This window comes from Pleurodeles waltl, chromosome 3_1, assembly GCF_031143425.1.
Source record: "Pleurodeles waltl isolate 20211129_DDA chromosome 3_1, aPleWal1.hap1.20221129, whole genome shotgun sequence".
Taxonomy (NCBI): Eukaryota; Metazoa; Chordata; class Amphibia; order Caudata; family Salamandridae; genus Pleurodeles; species Pleurodeles waltl.
The window spans coordinates 794,360,215-794,383,004 of NC_090440.1; the positions used below are offsets into that span (position 1 = coordinate 794,360,215).

Below are 22,790 nucleotides of genomic sequence, written 5' to 3' on the forward strand. Positions count from 1 at the left end.
GAGACTAAATTGTTATATCGAGTAGCTATCAGAGGGTAAGCCCCCAATAGTCCTATAAGAGTAGATGAACGCAGACTGGAAATAGATCCCTCGGATGGTCCTCAAAACAGTGGGGCCACGGGTGGTGCCAACAAGGATGTAGATCCTGAGGGGCTAGAGGTGAACCCCACCAACAAACTTCATTCAGAGGCACGATCTCTAATGCCTCAGTCAGCCTTGGATACTAGTGGTAACGATTCTCCTCCGGACCGGTCTTCAGACCCCCTTATTGCTGACAAACTAGAGCAGTCTATTCAGGCAGGAAAAGTATCACAGCCTGGGTTAACAGGTTTTCCTTCTTTATCTTCAATCTACGATCTGCTCCAACTTCATAGGGAGTAATAAAAAAAGGACTCGTCGGCCCTAAAAACTTCTCATTTTAAAACGCAGGTGGTACTGCGAAAGATGCCCAAGATTACGAAATACTACACACCCACTTGAATGACAAGGAGCTACTATCTTCTTAGATTGTCAGATACAGTGAGCTCACTGATTTCTCTTGCGAAAGCATAGCAAGAGTAGAGCAGCACAGTATTCCTGTGCCATCTTGATCTATATGGGAATTTTATCTTTCTGCAGCTTATTTTTCACTGGCACCCCCCGTAAACCTAGCAAAGCTTGCAGAGCTAAATCTCCAGGTCTGACTTGAGTCATGATACAGTAAAAAATAGATGGTGACTCTGGAAAATGATCTCCTTTTAAAAAACTTAGAGTTACTGTCTCCTTATTGGAGTCTGCTAACTTGAAGATTTGTTACCAGGATCAAACAGTATACTGCCAGGACCTGGCTAAAGCACAGAATTTGCTAAAGCAGTATGGGGAGACTAATACCAAATGATTTCTCACTAATTTCATGCTCTCATGCTTTCCGGGTCCTTGCTTTCTTTCTAGTTGTGGACAGTGGATATATTTGGCAGTTATAGACTGGCAAATCGTAGAGAAAGATCATGCCTGATTATCCAGAAAGTTCTCATTCACTCCTTTTGGCCCTCTTAATTCTATTTTTTCCTTTTCTTCTATTTCTCTACCGTATAACTGTTTGGATTTCGTCAAATAAGTCATAAAGGGTATAGTTTTGTCCTTAGGGCAGGCACCGTCAGCCTTAGCACAATCTTAGCACAAGTGATGGCAAGGGTTTCCCTCAAGGAAGACAAGTCCTACTTTCCTTCTGGAAAATGGGACAGGAAGTGGGTGAGTTTGGTGAGGGGTTGTGGTATGTCAGGCAATCAGGTTGTGTCCGAGAAATAGGTCAGGGACATGAGGGATGATGTGGTGTCTTCAAAAGTAGCATTTTTCACTAATATCAAGCAATCCAATGGAGGGTGTAGTGGTAAAATAGGTAAAAAATTGAAGTTTCAAACAAGTTAATTTTAACTGTCATACATAGGAAAATGTTGATTTCTAATGGTTAGTACTCCTTACCATGATAATCAGGTTGTGCACATACATAGCCGGAACATCCATAGTATGAGGTTGGCAGCTAAGATTCAACATAACACGAGGAACTAAGTACATTGAGCCCTCATCTTTTGTGTGTGCAGGAAACTCTCATAAGTTAAGCATCCTCAGGTATAATACACTAGTATCAACAGGGATTGGCGTTCCAACGCAAGAGTGGCATTACTTTATCTGGGTAAGGAATGGGTCAGTTATTAGGTCAAGTTTGATAAATCTGGGAGATTTTTGATTGCCCATGTAGGAAATGGTGGCTTACAACTGACAGTTTGCATTATTTATGCACCTAACACAGATGATCCAACAATATTTACCTTTTTTCTTATTGAGTGAAGTATGTGGTGGACACATTAATCTGACCATGCAGCCCGGTCTGGACTCAACAGCTCTTAATGGCTCCACTCAGTATTACAAACGGAAATCAAGCGCAGCCATGAAATCAAATTCTCAAGACATATACTTTGACTGATGTTTGTCATAACAGGGACAGGAACATGGGTTCATTTTTGACTCTGTTCCCCATAAGACTTCTTCTTGTATTAATATGCTGTTTGCAAGTCATAGTATTCTGTCTTCGTTATTAAAGCAAATCTACAGATTGTGTCTAACCACGAAGCCTTGCCACTGTATAATAAGGCAAATCATTTTCGAACAGCAGCGGTTCTACGTCGATGGACCTACAATCTTAAACTGTTGAACGATTCTGCTTATGTTAGCTTCATGGGCCCAAGCATAAGTTTATTTATCAGTTTTAATAGCGGTACCATAAAACCAGCAACTGTTTGGGACACCTTAAAAGATTTTGTTCACAGTCAGACTGGAGCTACGCTACACTAAAGTGTAAGGCAGACCAAGTGGCTGAGGCATAGATGTGGAACAAACTTCTTCAACTGGAAGCTGAATACTCCTTAAGCAGCCAGAAGCATTACCCTCCAGAAAGGTTACTTGAAATATTAAGGCCTCGCTGCAAATGCAACTAAAAAAAAGATTTGGGATAGGGCTAGGTTAATGTACCAAACAAAATGGTTGTCTTGTTTAAAAAATCACGAGGAGATGGTCATCTAAAAACAACAACAGCATGATATCAGACAAAAGAGATGCCACAGGAAATACTGTAATAGGACGCTCTGACATCCTATCTACTTTTCATCATTTCTATTCTACTCTTTATGATGACTGCATTGTTTCACAAGATATAGCTGACAGTTATCTTAGCACAGACAGCCATAACCATCTGACAGCACAGCAGCAGGAATTGTTGGATCTACCAATCACAGAGGGCAAGATGAAAAAAAACAGCTATTTCTCAACTAGCAGCTGGAAAGGCATCACTTTCTAATTCCATTCCTGGTAAATTCTACAGAAGGTTTTCAAAATTAATTACTCCACTTTTGCTTGAACTCATCAGTTCCCCTATTTTCTTGAGGTCTGTACCATCCTCCGGGCGCGGCGAACTTATACTGCAGCATTTCTAAAGAAAGATAAGGACCTTCTCAACTTTGGTTCATACCAGCCCATTTCTTTAATAAACTGTGATTTAAAAATCTATACCGGTATATTACCTAACTGATTAGCTATGGTTATTATTTCATAAGCTGACCTAATGCAGCATGGATTTATAACCTCAAGCTACACCATATCTCTCATTAATTTAGCTGTATTTGCTCTTGTGGTTGCATGTGAACAGAAAAGGCCCGACTGGATGATCCTATTTGATGCTGAAAGGAGATTTGACATGATCTCCTGGCAATACGTATGGTCTATGGTGCTAATAATGGATTTTGGTTCATGTTTTATAACATGGACCAAGGTGCTCTATTCGTCCCTCACTGCTAGGATTGTTTGTAATGGAGGCTTCTCTGAAGCTATACAGGTTATGGAACAAGGCAGAGTTGGTCCCTTTCCCCACAGTTATTTGCTCTTTATATAGACCCGTTCATTAAAGTGCTAAAATCATCAGCATTAATTCTGACACACAGTTGCATGATATAGAAATCCTAGCATCCTCTCCAACTAAAGCACTCCTGGAAACTAAAAATGCAGATCTGAAATTCAGGCAAGTTTTGGGATATAAAGTAAATGTTGAGAAGACAGAGATCTTAGCAAGCGTCTTCCCAGACATTCCAGATGTTTGGTATGTTGTATCAGTCACATACACCGGTTTATATCTCCTTTAACAAGGAAATGGTCGTCTCTCTCAACTATGACACTCTATACTTGGATTCTCTTTTCACATTCAGAAGGCAGGTAGACTTCATTTGGGCCTAATAGACAGATTTAACGTTATCAGAACGGTCATCTTGCCTTGTTTGCCTGTTTAGGGCCTGCTTAGGTCCTTTCTTTCATTTCTTTGCAAGAGCTTTTTTTTTTTAAAAAAAGGTTGAAACTGGTTGGCAGAGATTTAACTGGCAATCTAAATAAAATCTAAGTGCCACTTACAGCTTCCCTGTAGCGAGGGGTGCGTTGCACTTCTGTCACTCTGGTTTTATTATATTTCCTCATTATTTTTAGACTCACAGCAGTGGTCGGTCAACGCAAATGGGACCTGGCCAGGCTCTTTCTAGACTGCCAGGTTTTTCTCTCAAGTTATTTTACTTGATAAAGGCTTGATCAACACTGCTTATTTCAAACACACAGTTTAAAACTATTCTTATCTATCATAAGATTTGGAAGGTTATTTGTTCCATGAGCCACATACCACATACCAAGGCTTCATCAATATACATCCCTTGAGTTCAACCCCAACCTGACGTCTTATTGCCACAATAGCTATTTAGGTTGCTGGCGCAGATTTCAATGCTCAACCCTCACTCAGTTCTACAAAGATGAAATAATTCAGACATTTCAGGTGCTAAGTAATAAATAGGGGATTCCTAAGACCAAAGTCTTTCATTACTTACAGTGAAGAGATTTTCTTTACATCTCTCATCCAAATAGAGCAACCTGGCCTAGTTTTGTTAAGATACCAGGTTGTGGTTCTATTAATATTTTCTATCAAATTTTGGTGAACCAGAGAGACACCTAAAACAAACTTAACGAAGTGGCCAGTAATCAGTTATGTAATCTTGATATTCAAGTCTTATATACCAAAATAATGTGGAATGATCAACTGGCACAGACCATCCTCCATGTCTTCTGGCTTAAAACCCATTTATTTAAAATCTCTTATGATTTATATAGCACACCATACAAACTGTACAAATGGGGGTCTTAGAGAGACTTCGTTTGCCAAAAATCTTTACCAGAGACAACACCAATCTTTGCAACCTGTTGAGTTATAATTCCGTATTGGCTCAAACCCAATCTATGCCCAGTCACAACCTAAAACTATCATGCTGGGTCACTCACACAGTATTCCATCCTCTTCTAACTGGGGTTGACTTTTTTGCTATATCGATGGCTAGGATTGTGATCGCACATGTGTGTCTCCAGAAGGAGGCCCTCAATCATCTAGCATGGTGGTGGGAATTTGTATTTTTTCTGTGGACTAGAACTGACTGCTAAAACCAATGATTAAAACCAATTATTCAAGTTGGAGTATGGTGAAAAGAATGAAGGAGTCAGATAGAGAGGGTTTCTCCAATATCACATCTAAAGTAATACTGCATATTCATAATTATCTCTATTTTTAACTCATAATGACTAGTGTGTTTTGCATGATAATTGTATTTTAAGTATGACAAACATAACCAGCTTTATTTATTATGTTATCTTATCCATGTGTGTTCTACTCTGATTTTGCAATATATTGAAGAATTGTTTGATACTTTCCCAATAAATAAATAAAAAAAAATAAGTAGTAAGAGTTTACCTTATAGCAGGCTGACACACTGGTCTGATGTAGTCACAGTAAAAGCCTGCATGTTCCCTGCCAGTGGCCTTTTGACATCTAAAATACTTCCCCAACACAAAAAAGCCTTTGCATTGCCCTTCATTTCATGGCACAGTCCATATGGCACACTAAACAAACTACTGCCATGGCTGTTTTAATTACTGTCTCAATCAAAGGCACAATCCACCTGTGTTAGTGGTTTGGTGGTGGCAAGGTAGATTAATGTTTCCAGTATGAAGCAGTTACCCATACCATGGCAGGAAATATGTTGTTCATGTTAATATTTGCTATGTTGTAGGGAAGGTGGGTGGCCTTCTGGTAGCTATCACTACACATGTCCCAGCTTGCATTAGAATTTGATTGACTTGAATGACAGCATGACTGTGAATAACAAAGTAAGAGGAGGCGTGGTCATGGACAATAACTGCCTTTTGAAAATATTGCTTTCAGGCTTCCTACTAATCCATCATAGGATGTCTAAACTTTCCCTTTTCAGGTTTGAGAATGGTGAGAATTCTAAAATCCTGCACAACAGCTTTGGACTGTAGTGTGATAACTGATGTGTTAAGCCCTTGGCAAGAAAGAGAAAATATTGGACAAGTGCAGAGTCATTCAGACAATTCTCCCAAAGATGTTTGTGGTCCCTTTTAGACTGCTGCAATGGTAAAAGTAAGCCAAAGCAGCTTGATGGGCCTATCCCTTGAGCAATAGGGAGGCCTCCAGATTTACATAAGGGTCGGTGAAATGGTGACAAGAACCCTTTGTGTAGTCTTCTGAAATTAAGGTCTATTCAGGAAGGTACAACAACCAGTAAGTGGCCAGCCAGCTTCATTTGCAGTAACACTTGTGTGCAAGTAGCAATACACAGTCTACGTGTCCAGTTCGTTCTATGGCTTTAGAGGTAGCATCAGTCAGTCAGCGCTTAGCACAAGACTTTCTCAAATTGCTTTGCTGCTCAATGAAGACAGCAAACACCGGTTAACTTTGTGTTTTTTTTTTTTTTTGTTGCAGCATGAGATTCTGACTAGAACAGCTCTGGTTAATGAGCATTACATCACCTGTGCTGGATCTGAGCATAGCACCAGCAAGCAACACCAAGAATTCCAGCATTGAGTTAAGGTGTTATTTTTAAATGCCCTCTAACAGAACCAATGATAGCTATTGGCCATGCAAACGATTTGCAAGTGGCATGATTGTTGTAAACAAATAATTTAGAGTGTAAACAATGCATGTAATATAATTTTTTTAAATGCCATATCCTCAGTAGAAGTGAAGTCCTCTGGACAAACAAATGTACAAGTTAAAGAGCCAGAAAAGCAACCAGACACAAAGAACAGACCTATATTATTGCAACTGCTGAATAATTTGAATAAACTGACTAAAAAAATCTGAATCTGTCTTTACAATACTTAGATTTCTGCTAGCTAGGACCTGTGTTAATAAAAAGTTATATAAACGGAACAGAACGTTTTGAGTACCAGCAGGATCTTTTTTATTTGGAGGGAGGCCTAGAGTGTCAAGATTATTTTTGTTTGTCACTGCCCTGTAATTCTTATTTCAATAACGTATTTACTTCAAACTTTGTATAACAGGTAAGTTTCTTTTATTTGTCATACATATTTGTTGCTTCATGCGAACAACCTCTTGTCCTGCACAAAGGCCTGAAAATGAGGTTTATTACCTTTTTGAGATTGTTATTAGCACACATCTTTTAACGTTCTCAGAGTTTCTGAGAAACTGCCTTCGGTAGAGCACATTTAACAGAATGTTGTCACTTGTTGCAGAGATAGATTACAAACTTGTATACTGGAAACACCTATTCCCAGGCCTCCTGGTAATCATCTGTCTAGTTCCTCTTACAATTAAAATCTCCAAAAGTACACCTTACACCAAGATCACTCCAGTTTTCATATGTGTATACCATGATTTAAAACAGAAATAAAAATAAATTAGTTTCTAAATGTTTAAACAAATGTATATAGAAACCTACATCACGCTAAGCTTAATGGACAAGTTTCTCAGATCTTTGAGTTTCGCTCTCCACCCACATCTCAGGATAAATGGATTCCTCCTTAGGAGCCTGTAAAGTTCACTATTGGTGCTGAATTTCACATACATCTACAATATTCACATACATCAACAAATATTCACTGCCCGGCTAATTCTTTCATCAGGTTGTGAATGTACATCTCTAATCTAGAGTTCTCTGTCAAACCAGACACATCATAGGCGTCTATGTTATTTACTGTGCATTCACTTTTCCCAAAGATTGCCAATCCAAGTGGGATTATTATTTTTCTCCCTATGTAAATAGTTTATTTCTACACAATAAATTGTGTAACGTACTAATGTGCTTCGAAGTGAATAATTTATATTACTACAGATTTATTCCTAGGCTAAACAATTATTTGCTAATTTTGCAAATTAAGTTTCTCAATCTACTTAAGGTCTAGTGCATCTACAATCTCTCGATTTGACAGATTCCTTTCTCTTCACTTTGATGAGGACATATTAACAGAACTGTATGTTACAGCTGTGTCTTTCATTAAAGTATCCAGGGAATTTACACAATGGCACCTGTGACACAATCTCAGACAGCAACCCCAAAACAAGCATTGACAAATCCAATTAATGGGGCTTGCTTTCGAGTTTTGACGGAAAGTTTAACGAGAGTCTGTACTGTGAAAAAACAAAAAGCAAAGAAAATTACTGTTTTCTGTTTATAATGTATCCACAATTTAATTAGTGACGATTCAGAATAGTTATGAGACATAAAATAGCCCCATATGCATTGCAATGTAAGTGCTCAATAGAAGGTGGAACAATACACTCAACAGTCAAAAGCGTATGTTGCGGGAGAGAAATACTCCTCTGGACAGATCCAAAGACCACTGTCTTTTAAAAAATTGGTCACAAAAAGTATCACAGACAGCTACACTACCAAGCCAGACCTAAACATAGACATTTACTTTATCTTCTTTAAAATTATAGGATTTCATTGCATACATTTCTGTGGTCATGGGATCAGTCATATCTATTCATTGTAACCATGTTAAGGTGTAAGGTAGAATGGGGGTCGGCTCCGGCCACTGATAATGTTTGTGAAAGTTCACTAATAATGATCCATCTAATACGTAGTAACTTATACTGGACACAAAAACAACTGACAAATTAAATTCTGATTGTTTGATCTAAATTTATCCTGAAACAAGATAATTTAATATAACTTACACTGTTTTGTATCATTTTAAATATACTGTACCTTGACACGATTTTTCATCTGTTAATAATTTAAATCCGTTTTTGCAGCTGCAATCAAAGCTACCAACTGTATTTCTACAGAAATGATCACATCCTCCATTGTAGCTTTGACACTCATCAATATCTAGAAAATAATTGGATGTTTTAAAAAATAGATTTTCGTATTTTAATTCTGAATCATGGTTGTGTTCCTATCCAATTAACATGCAAATATACTCAAATAGTGTATTTTTCTCTTTCTGCAAAATTGAGTCCATAACTCCTGCACTCTCTTCTTTTGCTAGATCATGACAGCATATGATCAACATTTTAACAACTAATTTCCTTGAAAGACTGGGTTGACTGTACACAGCAAATGTGAGAAAGCATTCAAAAAGGATGGACTGCATTGCTTATAATAGGACTCCTAAAGACTATATAATGTTTCAACAACAACTCTTTTTTACAGCACCTGCAATATTAGTTACGTGTTGTTAATACAGTGTGTATTAGAATAACTAAGATATGCTTTATTATCAGACACATTCCTATTTCATGTGAAACACTAGAATATGACACATTAATTATAGATATCTAGAGTAGTGATAAGATGATTTAACTGAAAATCAAACATATCTGGCCTGGGATGACCATTAAATGCATGACCCTATTGAATCCCATTTTCTAAGGGACAAAGTAGGAAATGTTTATTAGTTCAAATCTACATTTTTCTTACTAGGATTCATATTCAGTTCAATGTATATTATATATGCATGTAGATAATTAAACATTTAGTGAAACTTTGATATGACAGATACTGAGACATCATTGAGACACCTTCATTTATAGTTGGCAGTGAGAAGGACCCTCGTAACCATAGGTTGGAAGATATTATTACTTTGAAGTTTTTGAGTGTATCTGTATAACATATGCTTATAGAAGACATAAGATCTTCACCTTTGCATGATTTTCCATCAAACTGCAGTGTAAATCCAACGGGGCAGCTGCAATGGACACCAGTTGATGTATCTTTACATGTACGGTCACAACCACCATTGTTAACTGCACAAGTTTCTGAAACCAGAGAAAAACAATTATTTTTAGAATGATTACAAAATAGACACCAGGTTTACTGCATTTACAGATACAGATTTACAGGTTACTAGAAAGGACAGACAAACAAATCCAACAGTGATAAATGAATGAATGCCTCTTATGAAGGTCTAGTAAACCTCCATTGCAATTGCCTCAGAAATAAGATTGCATTGGAATCAAAGGTGACATTCTGGAGTTTGCGTCTTGTCCAGCAAAATTGTGCGTTCCAAGTGTGGGATCACTGGACTCATTCTAAGAATAACGTGCATACAAATTTAGATATCTCAGTTATGCTTTGAGAGTTGATCATTTCTCCACTGTGTGGACCTGGAGAGATTGGATCAGAAAAGACTCTAAAGTATCTAGAGAAGACACCATCAAAAGGAACGGCTTACCTCTTTGCAACGGTTGTGCAGCTATCCACAACCTGGATACTGTGCAGGTGATAACGTTCTCACCAGCTTCTGTTCATGACTGTTGCGGAGTCTCTGATTTACTCCTGCTTTGTCCCACTTTGAAACTTAGGATCCAGTCAAATTCATATCCTGCTAATCTGGCCCTCTACTTGCTATCCTTTATGGGTGACCTTCTGTGCCAAGTTCTGTTCGCCCACACCCCAATTTGTTGCATTGCCATTTTCCAAATCCCTCATTCAGTGTTGGTCAGACCAATATTACCTGTTTTTCCCTCACAAACTGTCATTCTTCCATCAGTAGTTTACATTGCTGTCTGTCTCATCAGTTACAGAATATACTGACCAACTGATCAAAGGTATTCACTAGACAAGATTATACTACTGCAAGCACATTACATCAAAAAAGCAACCTTTCTGACACTCCTACAGCCACTGGCTTTCTCACTAGCCACACAACACTTCAACAAGCTTGGATGCCCTCACGGGTGATAAGGTGCACCATACAAATGTACATGACATTACAAGCCATTTACTTAATTTGTGCATTTAAATTATTTGACCAAGTCAGGTGCAGCTGCTGCACAAGCAGTACAAAGTGAAAGCAAATATCCTCCTGAAGACATTTCACTAAGTGTGCAAACTCTTATCTTTTTTATTTGTATTCTTTGTAACGTTGTGTGGGTGAAATTCAGTCTCTTTAAAACATATGAGATGTTTTGATGTGAGCAATGTCTCTTGACTGAGATTTTGTTGCTGAACACACTATGGTCTCCCCAAAAACAGCTTAATGTTAATTTGTTTCTATGTGTGATCATAAGTACCTCCTTTGAAAATTAACATAAAATTCCATAAGATGAATATTAGTAAAAGGCTCATTCACACCTTGGGCTATCTATAAACTAAATAAATAATGGATAACCATCTCAGTTGTAATAACTTTATCGACCTCAAGGAGGTGAATGGCTCTGCCATGATTTGAACGTGTACCCAAAAGATGAATCCCAGACTTCTGAAAGGATGTCTTCGTGCTCAGAGCCCACATACCCAGTTTGAAACTGGTAGTCGGCAAATACACTTTTTAGGAAGGCTTTTACAAAATATGATTTGAAATAGCATGCAGGGTAAGTGTTAGATATGCTTAGAGCACATACAGCAAACATGTAATGTTTTTGTATTGTTTCCATTATGCAAATAGAGTTTAAGACAATAAAAAACACTTGACTCAAGCCATACTATACAAAGAAATGGAAAATGTAACCTCAGCTCTTTTAAATATTCTAGTATGCAATTCAAACCAGAGATTCAATTAAAGGCATCAGAAAGACAAAAGGTAAACCTCACTAGGCAGACAAAGAATTTAAAAAAAATCAATAATGTCATTAGGAATGGTTAAAAGAGAATGAGAAGCTATACAATTCGACTCAGCACCTGAACCGTTAGATCAAATGTTGAATGGGAGAGACCTAATTTAACATTCAATACGTTAAGGATGAAGTATTTTACAACTGCACTGCATAAGTAAACTATTAATCTAAAAATAAAAAACATGTAAAAAGATTATCTGAAATAAAATAAGGTGTGCTTCCTTACTGAAATGCCAATATCTGGCACTGCTTCTGCTAGGGCTAGGAATGGGCTAATTACCCCAGTAATGTGGTGTAAGCATGATAAGGGCATACCACTGGCAATTCAACAACCTGAAATGATTTCAGAAACCAACAACACCGAATAACCACTAAAATTAGTAAATGTACAGCTACAGCACATTGACACAAAGTTCACATTGATGCAGAAAGTAAGGTCGGTCAAAGGGAGAGGTTACTAATTCACTGAATGTATATTTTGATATGTACAATAGAATTGAGGTGCATACCAAGAATCCAAATTTAACACAAACAATTTGTAAGGAAGATGTTCAACTGAAAGGAAACTTGATTTATATTGTATTAGTATGTATGTAATGGCTACTTCTCCTGACATGGCATTGTGGCCCTTTACAGATGGGTAGAATGATTACTGTGGGCATCCAGTTAATTTCAGATCATGCCACACTTTGAGTTACAGATTCCTTGCAAAATACCAAAATATATTTTGAGATGTAGGTGCAGCAGAAAAAAAGGCAATGGGTGGAATCAATACTTGGATCACAGATAAGGTATCGGCATATGCTATTTAAGCAGCCAGTGGCTACCTGAGCAGAAATGTTCATACAAAAACATACCAACCTTACCTAGAGAGAATTCTATCATAAATATCTCATAAAGATACTTCTATTCCAGTATGGCCATGGTTGTGCCTTTCGTATTGGCAAATTAGACACACATATCTGCTTGAAAACATTAGTATAAGTCAATAGGATTCGTCTTAGACAAATAGAATGCATAAAGAGAAAACCCAAATGAGACCATCATATCATAGCACAATCTGATCTGAATATTGCCAGCCATAAAGTACATTGATAATATTGCTATTTATGCATGTCTGATGTAATAAATACAAATTACATATTAAGAGTGATGCACTAAATTGTATGCAATTTGTACATGCATGCGCTCGCAATGTCGCAATTGTGAAATATGTCTGCATCCACAAAGTGAATTGTTGAATTAAACTTCAAATAAAGAATCCAAGAAAATTGCTATTGTGGTTCACAATGTAGATGGTGTATGAGATGATCATTCTTTTTATCATTCAAATCAAAGTGAAGAAATTCAAAAGAAAAGTGATCTATTTACAATAATGCAAAAAAATACAAATTGAGCATATGCACCACAGGGGGAAGATCATTACTGCATTCTGTTTTCATGATTTAGGAGGACTTATTTTGAGGCTCATCATGGATTTCTGGTAGATGGATCATTCCTATTGCCACTGAAAATAAACTAAGGAAATTGTCCTCCAAAGGCATGACTCTACAGAAACTCTACCAAAATACACAAGGCAAGGTCCTAACAATCAAATTAAATGTTCTTATACTCAGATATAGACAGAGCAAAATAAATAAATGGTAAATTAATTTTAGATGTAAGTATCGAGCTTTCAGAGGACGGATCATTTACTCATTACAGTTTAAATAAATCAAACATTGTAGTGCTTAGGCCTGGCTTGACAGCATAGCTGTCACCAGACCTAACGTCATCAACAAAAGCACTACTGAGAGAAAGGCTTTAGCTCTGCCCACATGGTGGTCGTCTTGCCTATAGGATTTTGTTGGGCCGAAGTTTTGTATTTCCACTGAAACATAGTGCTTGTGTTGTACAGATTATGCTCAATAGGGTAGGCCGGAGTTGATTATGGTAACAAGTCAATGAGCAATGCTGGTCATTGGGTGTAGGTATGTCAGAAGCCATAGGTCTGATCTGTTTTATTTTAAAAAGTATGACAAAAGCTTAATGCATGAATTATGTATTGCGAAAAGCATGTTAAAGCCTATAGGTGTTTATGGGTGGATCGTTACTGCACTATGTTAAAGCCTGAAGACAAGTATTTTACAATGTGATTCACACTGATTACCGTAATAAGCAAGGGTTTTGGTCAGACCTTCTGACTAACCCCATTTTTGTTAGGGGGAGGGGGAATTTCCTTTTATTTAAGCCTGACTTAACAGAACAGCTGTCTGGCAGGGTTTGCGTGATGATCAAAAAATGAATGTAAAAAGCAGTACTGAAACAGAGTCGTGGCTCCGACCACATTTTGACCATCTTCTCTACAAGCATTTGTTTAAAAAAGTGTTGTGTTACTGTGACTAAAAAGTAGTTCCATTGCTAATAATTGATGGAGACATTGTTAATGAAAGCCCAAGGTCAAATACAGTAGGAAGACACTTTGCTCGATGTAACCCCGTTACTAATAAAGTAGGAATGGGGTTTGACATTGTGAAGATTGTGAGAAAAGCAGAAGGAAGGGGTTTTACATTGTGAACTCTGACAAGTGCAGTAGGAAGGAGTTTAAAATTGTTAGATCAATGACAAAAAACCATTGCAATGGACTTCATTTTGAGCTATTTGACAAATACAGTAGGAATGGGGTTTACATTGTCAATTCTGACAAATGGAATTGTGAGGGGTTTAGTACATATATTCCCTTTTCAGGCCCAACCACAGTAAATGCTTGGTGTTTCCAGAAGGAATTGGTATTTATATCAGTGTTACCTTTGTTCCACGGGTCTCCTAGGAATGACTGGGTCATGTTTATGTTCAAGTTCAAGTTAAAGCCATCCAGCTTGCTTTATTGATTTTTAAATGGCATGGCAAGCAGAAGGTCTCTTATTTTATACTGTGACTGTGTTGACAAAGCTTGGAGCCTTTAACTTTTGGATTGTGCTTCATGTTTTCCAGTAGACTCACACAGCACCATTGCATGTATTTGCCAATAGAGCCTGCTGGTGCACAAATCGTCAAATGCTAACTCAGATAATAAGGACAGAGAACATTTGAAGGGTTATTTGCACCCAGTGATACTTCTTTAGGATACATGGCCTGTGCTCTAAATGAGGAGCTCCAATTTGTAATTCCACATGAAATCTCGAAAATATCTGACATTTTGATTGTAGCATTTAGTTGAGTGTAGATTAAATAACTTACCCTTTTTAAATAAAAAGCAACACCTGGACACAGATGTATTGAGTGTTAATGGTGCATTCTGAGTATCAAGTCAACTGCACCTCCCCAAATCAGCTTACTTACTCTTAAGAGTCAAGCATTACAAGCACTACTTTGTCTACAGTTTGAGTGTCTGGGGTTCAGAAGCCACAGGACACCAAATATAAAAGACCCCTGGTGACACAACTGGGACTAGGAACCCCGAGATCTCCTGAACCAGAACAGGAAGGCATTTTTCATTGTAAAATCTGTGATAAATGCAGTAGGAAGGGGTTTAATAAATAGGTCCCTTTTAAGGTCTGGTCACAGAAAATAGTTCATGTCAATATATGCTTTGGGTCTTACTAAAACATTTGATTGTTCTCACTAGTCAACTTAATTAGCATGTTTATGTTCATGATACATCTAGAAGGATTACTTTATGGCTTTACGTGGAACAATAGGACTATATGGGGCATTCCTGTTTTTTTTAGGTTTAGAGTATGTTGCGCAAATTATCATCTAATAACACACAGATAATGGGAAATAGACAATATTCCTGGGGGTTGGTTGTCTCCTCTCATATTTTTAGGTGATTTTTAAAATATTTTTTTACATATTTTTTATGTGATTTGTACCCTGCGATGCAATGAGACCCATTTAGGAAGGGTTCCAATTGGAATTTCACTTTTACAACTTTTTGCAAAGATATTTTGGTTGAGTGTTGATTACAGTACTTTTAATTTTTTAAGAAACATTGGCTGGAGCTTAATTTGTTATTTTGTACATTGTTGAGTTTTGATTTTCTACATTAAATCATCTCTCTATTTCAGCCTTGGATGCTCTGCCTCATTACCTGTGGATTCAAGTGCTAAAAAGAATGCATGATCTTCAGTCTGATGAACCAAGGTCGGGAGGCTCGAGGATCCTAAAAGAGAAAGCCCTACATTATCAATTGGGGCGGAGTAACTACCAACTGCAATAGGACATCCCTAACTGGACATCTCAAATACAAAATGAAAGGGTTTGATATTGTGATCTCTCTGTTAAATGCAATGGAGATGGGGGTTTACTTGTACACTCCTTGCCAAACATCATAGAAGGAGGTTTCTGTCGTGAATTCTGCGACTAACGCAATAGGCCGAATTTTAAAATGTTAACTTTCTGCCAGCAATAGGAAAGGATTTCACATTGTGAACCGTCTGACAAATACAACAGAAAATGCTTTTACATTATAAACTCAAATATAGTAGGAAGCATTACATTGTGAACTCTGACAAGTACATCAGAAAGTGGTTTACATAGTAAACTCCCTGACAGATACAATGGGAAAAGGGGTTTATACTGTGAAATCTGAGATAAACACCATAGGAAGGGGCTTCACATTTCCAACTAACAAATTCAATAGGAAGAGATTTGCTATGTATGTCCCTTCCCTTGGCCTAAGGACAACAAGTAATAGGTGGATGGCATGAATTAATCCTAGTCATGGATAATTGTTATGTGCTGCTATCCAGTCCTTGTTTTTTACCCTCCATGCCACCTCAGACAAGAATCACCCATTTGCAAATCAGTCTTGGTCCAAGAGGAACAGTCCAAACCCAACTGCCAGGCCAGGCCAGGTCCCCTCTGAGCTAGAACAGAAGCAACCCTAAACTGGTTTCATCCTACCTGAGCCACATGAGAAGGGTGCAGCTTGAATCCTATGGCACAGTGAGCATGGGACCATGTATGTGATGGGTGGATTTCTTGAACTAATCTTTAATTAACTGAAAAAGTATGGACTGGAACGCAACTTTGAGTACTGATATAATTCAAGAACTCCTTTTCTGGAATGCTTGAATTAGCAAATTGGAAGACTTAGTATATGTCGGAGCCTCTTTGGCATAACTGTAGCTCATAACATGATAGTGGCCACCACTGGTATGTTGTGGGCATCCCTATTGCTTTTCATCCCTGGCATAATGTTAGGCATCCTACCATGCTAGAGAAACCATGACGTGCAACCATGACGTGCAATGTCTTCTGGTAGCCAGTCAAAGCATATGATCGTCATTGATGGCATACGATGGTGATGGATAGGCTCGCATTTGATAGGCATTCGAGTCAGAAGCAGATGTGAGCACTAGATTAAATTAGTATGCTAATATCTGGGGGTCAAAATAGAGTTCACTAAAATAAAAAAAACATAAATTGGAAACAATAGGAGTATTGTCAGACAAAGACAAGCTTGTATAGGTTGGTAGGATATTTATTCAAAATTGTGAAACTGGTATTTTCAATGCAAAATGAGTGCTTTCAATGATGCAAGCCAATATTAGAGAATACATTAGTTCATTTACTTCCATGAACCTTTCCTGAAACAAACTGGTTAATATATGGAGACAAATTTAGTATATTTGTAGAATAAATGTAAAGGTAATACTGGAGTTTTAATTATTGCCGAACTGGGGACAGTTCTTATTGATGGCATTTTTAACTCATACGGAGGCACCTCATCCTTAACAGCAATAACTTTTCTGACTAACATCATAACTACTTTCAGGGGTTGTTAAAGTGATATACCCTAGTGTTTGAGGCTGGTCCATCTTTGTAACATGAGTAGTCACTCAGTTGCTTGAACATGTAAAATCTGACTATTCTATGAAATATATCTGCTGTGTACAGAAATTTTCTGTCATGACTCTCTGAAGTAGATTCTCAGCAAAATTATGTGTTTGAGAGCTTTCTTGCGGAACGCACTGTGGAAAATGAAAGGCAGTGGAAAGTAGGAGAGGGAAGATGTGTATTTATTTATAAAATGGGAACACACTAGGTTTATTAACGTAAATTAATATTTTGATTGCCTGTAGTTAACCAATTTCTAGGGAAAATGGATCAGGTAATAAATAAAATTAAAAAAACGTGAGGAGGGCCAGGCTTGCTTAGCACACAATGGGAATACTGGAATAGTTAATGATTGTCTCTTCAAAATGTATTGTGAAATTCATAGCTTTGTGTTTGAAAATTGTGTTAGAAATTACACCATTTGGTTCTCTTTTAAAACAAATAAAGAAGGACTCCTCTAGAGCCGACAGTAAGGGTCACAATCACCTGCTTCTCGTGCACATTGAAATTAGAAGATGCTACAAATGACCTCCCACTATGAAAGCTGATTTCCACTGCTGTTAAAGGAAACATAATAATAGAACATGCATGTGATCAAATCCCTCTAAGCTGATACCCACTAACATGAAATAGGTAGAAAAACAGAGCATATATAATTGAGCTGTTTCCAAATGGGTTGACATGAAAACAAATAAAGACAAATCAATAGATGTGATAAACTTTGATTTCTGTACATTAAATGAATCACTGACAGAGTATAGGAACCAACAATATTGTGAAACAAAAATATTGTGTCAAAAATATTGATTACAAAAATATTGTTTGCCTCTACTTACATTGGTAAGTACAAAAACATTTTTAAAGCATTCCACACTAGTATTAGTAAAAAGCATAGAAAAATATTATTTTTTCATATATATATATTTATATATAGTTAAAAATAGTAAGTCTTAAATAGTTTAATATCATTAATATAATGTAAACTAAAGGAATGTAATTATTTATTACTATTACTATACTATAATGTAACACTATTATTAAAAATATATATTTTACATTATACAATTTTTTTTAAATTACTAATATATATATATATATATATATATATATATACATACCAAAAATAACAAATCAACTGTGAAACATTCAATTATCAAAGTAGATATAAAAAACTATAAAACCATAAAAAAGAGCATTTACTAAACATATTACAAAAATGTAAATATATATATATATATATATATATATATATATATATATATATGATACAAACAAATACACAGATTATATATATATATATATATATATATATATATATATATATATATATAAAAATACTGGCGATTGCCAGTACGTAGTTACAGTTAGGAATTAGGGCTTCATTGCAAGTTTGGAGGTCCCGACTCCACTATGTAGGCGATGCTGGTCCTTCCGCCACGGTCTTGGCGGTCCTGCCCGCCATATTACGAGACTGGCAGGACGCAGTATTGTAACCAGTGGGGAGACCGCCTGCACTACCACCCCACCGATGACCGCCATCTTGTTGGTTGGTGGAAAGGAGCCACCATAAAGTATCACCGGCAGTATGACTGATGTGCACTTCACTAGTTGCACGACCCCCATTCCGACCATGATGTGGAAGAGCTGGCAGAATTGAGGGAAATGAGGAACTAGCTCCCCCATTTCCTTCTTTTTCCTGCAGTTCTGTGTGTGGACCCCTCGCCCAGGTTCCCCCCACCTTCACAGATGCCCCGTCACCCCTGGGGAAAGTCCCCTACTGCAGATAGGTACCTGTCACATTGTATCCCCATTGCCTGGACTGGGCTTATATGCCCAGAGTGCAGAAATGGGACTGTCCATGCACATGGTCACATTTTGTACACAATGTACACATATGCATGGACACGTTTAAAAAGAAGGGATCCTTTACCCACCTGCAGTCACCACCACCCACTGCCATCAGCTAGACCGCCATGGACAAGGCGGTCCACTCGTAATACTGCTGGGGGGAGACGGTCTGGTCGCTGGTACTACTAGGACTGCCAACATGGCGGTCCCAGACCGCCGCCCACCAAACTCATAATGAGGCCCTTAATTTCCGTAGGAAAAGCTTATTTTTACTTGGCTTTATCTTTGGCACAGTTTGAAGAATCTTCATGACATTATCCCAAAAAAGTTTTCTCTGTGGTCTTCTTTTACTTGGGAAGTTTCAGGGTGACTGTACAGCTGGGGCAGAGGAAAAGTGTGTTTCCCATGTTAATTACCATGGGGATTTTGAACATGACTACAACCAGAACCGGTGGACGGAATTACACCAAATTTGGAAGAAAGGTAGCTCTTGCCCAGAAACCATTCTTTTTGCTATTTGGCATCAATCTGTTTTGAGATTTTAAAGTAAATCCAAATTTGAATATAATAGGCACAAATAAGTCAAAAATTCTCCCAATCTCGAACCGAGATCTGATTAGCTGCCAACACTTCAACCAAGCAGTGTTGGCAGCCATTTTGGGACTCTGACTCAGCCAAGTCTCAAACGAAAACAAAAAAATTTAAGAAAAGGGCCGTGCAGCCCCCTCCTGGAGTCATCAATGACCCTGGGGACCATGCACTGATAATTACCCCACATATGACATCACTTATGACATCTTTGATAACATTGCTCATAATATTAATGTAACATTTGCAGAACAACTATTGAGGACAAAAGTGTGCATGGCTGGGGCGAAAGTTACAGTTACTTTGGCTAAACATAACTATAACTGCTGAATTTCTATGTTTTTGTGTGAGTACATTTAGAACCTAGCTATAACGTCCCTGTAACCTTTGTTTTTTAAGTGTGTGCATGTGTATATATTCAAACAATATTAAGAAAAGTACTGAAGTCTGGGAATAATAGAACTACTATTCCCACTTTAGTTTATGAACAGTAGTGAACATGTAAGCTTTGGGAGAGGTTAAATTTACTATTACCACTCCAGTCTGTGCAACAATAGGGAAAGTGCTAGACTTCAGAGGGGTACTATTTACTACTCCCACTCCAGTCTGTGCTGTAGTAGGGAAAACAATGGACTTGGGGTCTGGGATTTGAGTGGGGGTTTACTGCTTACCTTTAGCGGCCAGAAAAACAGTGGTGTTTGCTCTTATCTTCTCAAGACTGGGTTATTGTAACAGCCTCTATGCTGGCAGCACTAAACATCTTACCCATAAACTGCAGATGGTACAAAATGCAGCAGCTAGTCTGGTTTTACAACTCCCCATTAAGAGCTCTACTTTAGGCACTCTTCACACCTTGCACTGGCTCTCAATTCACAAAAGGTTTTTGTTCAAATTACTTCTGCTTGATTATAGATCATCAAAAAAAAAAAACTGACCTAAATATCTTAGTGGGCGGTTTGTTCACTATTTACCCAAGCGGATCCTAAGGTCATCTTCCGAGAATTGTTTGAGACCTCCCCCTTTCCGTCTGAAATCTCGAGGCAGAAAGTCCTTTCTAGGGTCATAAGCCTTGAACCTCCTTCCTCATAACATCTGTTTCATTGAAACTGAAGCCAATTTTAAAAAGGAATTACAAACTTGGTTATTTCTTGCCTCAGACTCTTTTTTGTGCCATTCACTAATTTAAGGACACTGGTATAATTTCTGGATCTGTAGTAATTTCTTAGCATAGCGCCAGGATGCTCCCTGGAATGACAGCTGAGCTTTATAAAAAACACTCATTTATTCAAATGTACTCTTCTTACTCTAGTCTGTGCAACAGTAGGGAAAGTACTTGACTTCAAACACATAACATATTTGAATTACCCTATTCATTTATTAATTTACAATAAATATAAAACTCCTAATATGGACATTATTAATTGACCAAATATATATGTATAACCCAGTGACGGTCGCCACTAAGTAGTTATAGTTAGGGTCTAGTTTCTATAGAAAAGGCATTTGTTTTGCTAATAACTTTGGCACCGTTTGATGAATCTTCATGAAATGTTCCCAACAAAAAAAAATTGGTGGTCACATCAGCTGCTCTCTGAAACGTTTTGGGGTGATCTGTCAAGCGAGGGCTGGGAAAAAAGGGGGGTGGGGTCCAAAATGCTTTTTCCCCAACTAACGTTTCCATGTGGAGCTTGGCAGAAAGGTAGCTCTTGGTCCAGAATGAGGCCTTTTTTGTTATTTGGTGTAAATCTGTTCAGTAGTTTCAGAGAAATTACAGAAAATCCAAATATTTATATCTATATATAAAGGAAGCGAAAGCTCTGCGTACGCTCCTGATCTTGTGTTAATATTTATATCTATATATAAAAGAAGCGAAAGCTCTGCGTACGCTCCCGATCTTGTGTTGAGATCTGACTGGCTGTCATCACTTAAAGAAGGAAGTGTTGGCAGCCATGTTGGGACTTGGCTTCTGGGTTTGCCAATGGTTGTTTTTTTCACGTTTCCCATACTCTTTATGAATTTCCATTATGAATATTTTTGGAAATACTAGCAAGAATCAACACATTTTACTAAATGATGCTTCAAAAAATGGTGCCTAAAATTTCACAGTAGTTTAGCAAACCATTTTTTCTCCTAGTTACATTTTTTTGTGAACATTGTGTTTTGAAAGCAAAGACTCATAAATTTTGTTTTTAAGGTTCTGCAAATATCTCCCTTTAATCAGGGCATTTTGGGAGCATTATACATAGCCTCATATTCTTAAAATCTGCAAACATGCATACACAGTTTTTTACTGGAACCACTGTCAGTAGTGCAGTCCAAAAATACCACATTTTTATAGAGCGTTCACCCTAATAACAAAGGCTTTGCATTATTGGCCCGTAAATACAAGTTCAAACAGCATTAACATATGGACACAAAATATCACCTAACTGCAGACAATTCCCTTTCCTGCTCCATACTGTGGTACCATCAATTTGCAGCCAAAGGACAAAATAAACTTGAAAACTTGTTGTCCATGACCTCAAACAATATGCTCTGGGCGCCGGGCTAAAGGAATTTCACACAATATTTGTTCCCGATATTTCTGTAACTTGATATTTAAAAATCAATATTTTGGAAAAAAATTCCCATTAAATAAAAATACTGATTAAACAACTGTAGGACAGGAGCCATTATGGCTGTTAGGAATTTGTTGTGATATATGACTGAGTGAAGGTGAATTTGCGTTTTGGGATGGTAGTGTCTTGAACAGGAGCACATGGATCACACTTTGGTTGTGTACCAGTTACCCTGTAAGTTCTGCTGCAGTGCTAAAAAGCTAGAAGATAAAGGCCCTAATTACGGGTCTGGCGGTCACTAGGCCGCCAGTCTCGCGGATGGCGGTTGGACTGTCGTCAATGAGGCGGTCCGAGTGCCATATTTCAACCCTGGTGGTCGAGCCGGAGGGGGTGGGGGGTGCGAGCTCTGCCAGGATCAGGGATACTGGTGGTCTGACAGTAGGTGGCGGTCCTAATCTTGCAGCGCTGCCCTGGGGATTACGACTTTGTTCTCCACCAGCCATTTCATGGTGGTAGCACCACCATGAAATGGC

At 37.8% G+C, this 22,790-nt stretch overlaps 1 protein-coding gene across 7 annotated transcripts in view; it reads right to left on the reverse strand.

The window, feature by feature from the left end:
- SCUBE2 (signal peptide, CUB domain and EGF like domain containing 2) overlaps positions 1 to 22,790 on the reverse strand; it is a 369,914-nt gene that overhangs the window by 129,333 nt on the left and 217,791 nt on the right. For all 7 annotated transcript variants that reach the window (XM_069223650.1, XM_069223648.1, XM_069223647.1 and 4 more), the window contains 2 exons: positions 9,524 to 9,640; positions 8,589 to 8,711 (listed from right to left, as the gene is read on the reverse strand). In XM_069223650.1, the coding sequence (XP_069079751.1) occupies positions 8,589 to 8,711; positions 9,524 to 9,640 (240 nt within the window). The remainder of the gene's footprint in view (positions 1 to 8,588; positions 8,712 to 9,523; positions 9,641 to 22,790) is intronic.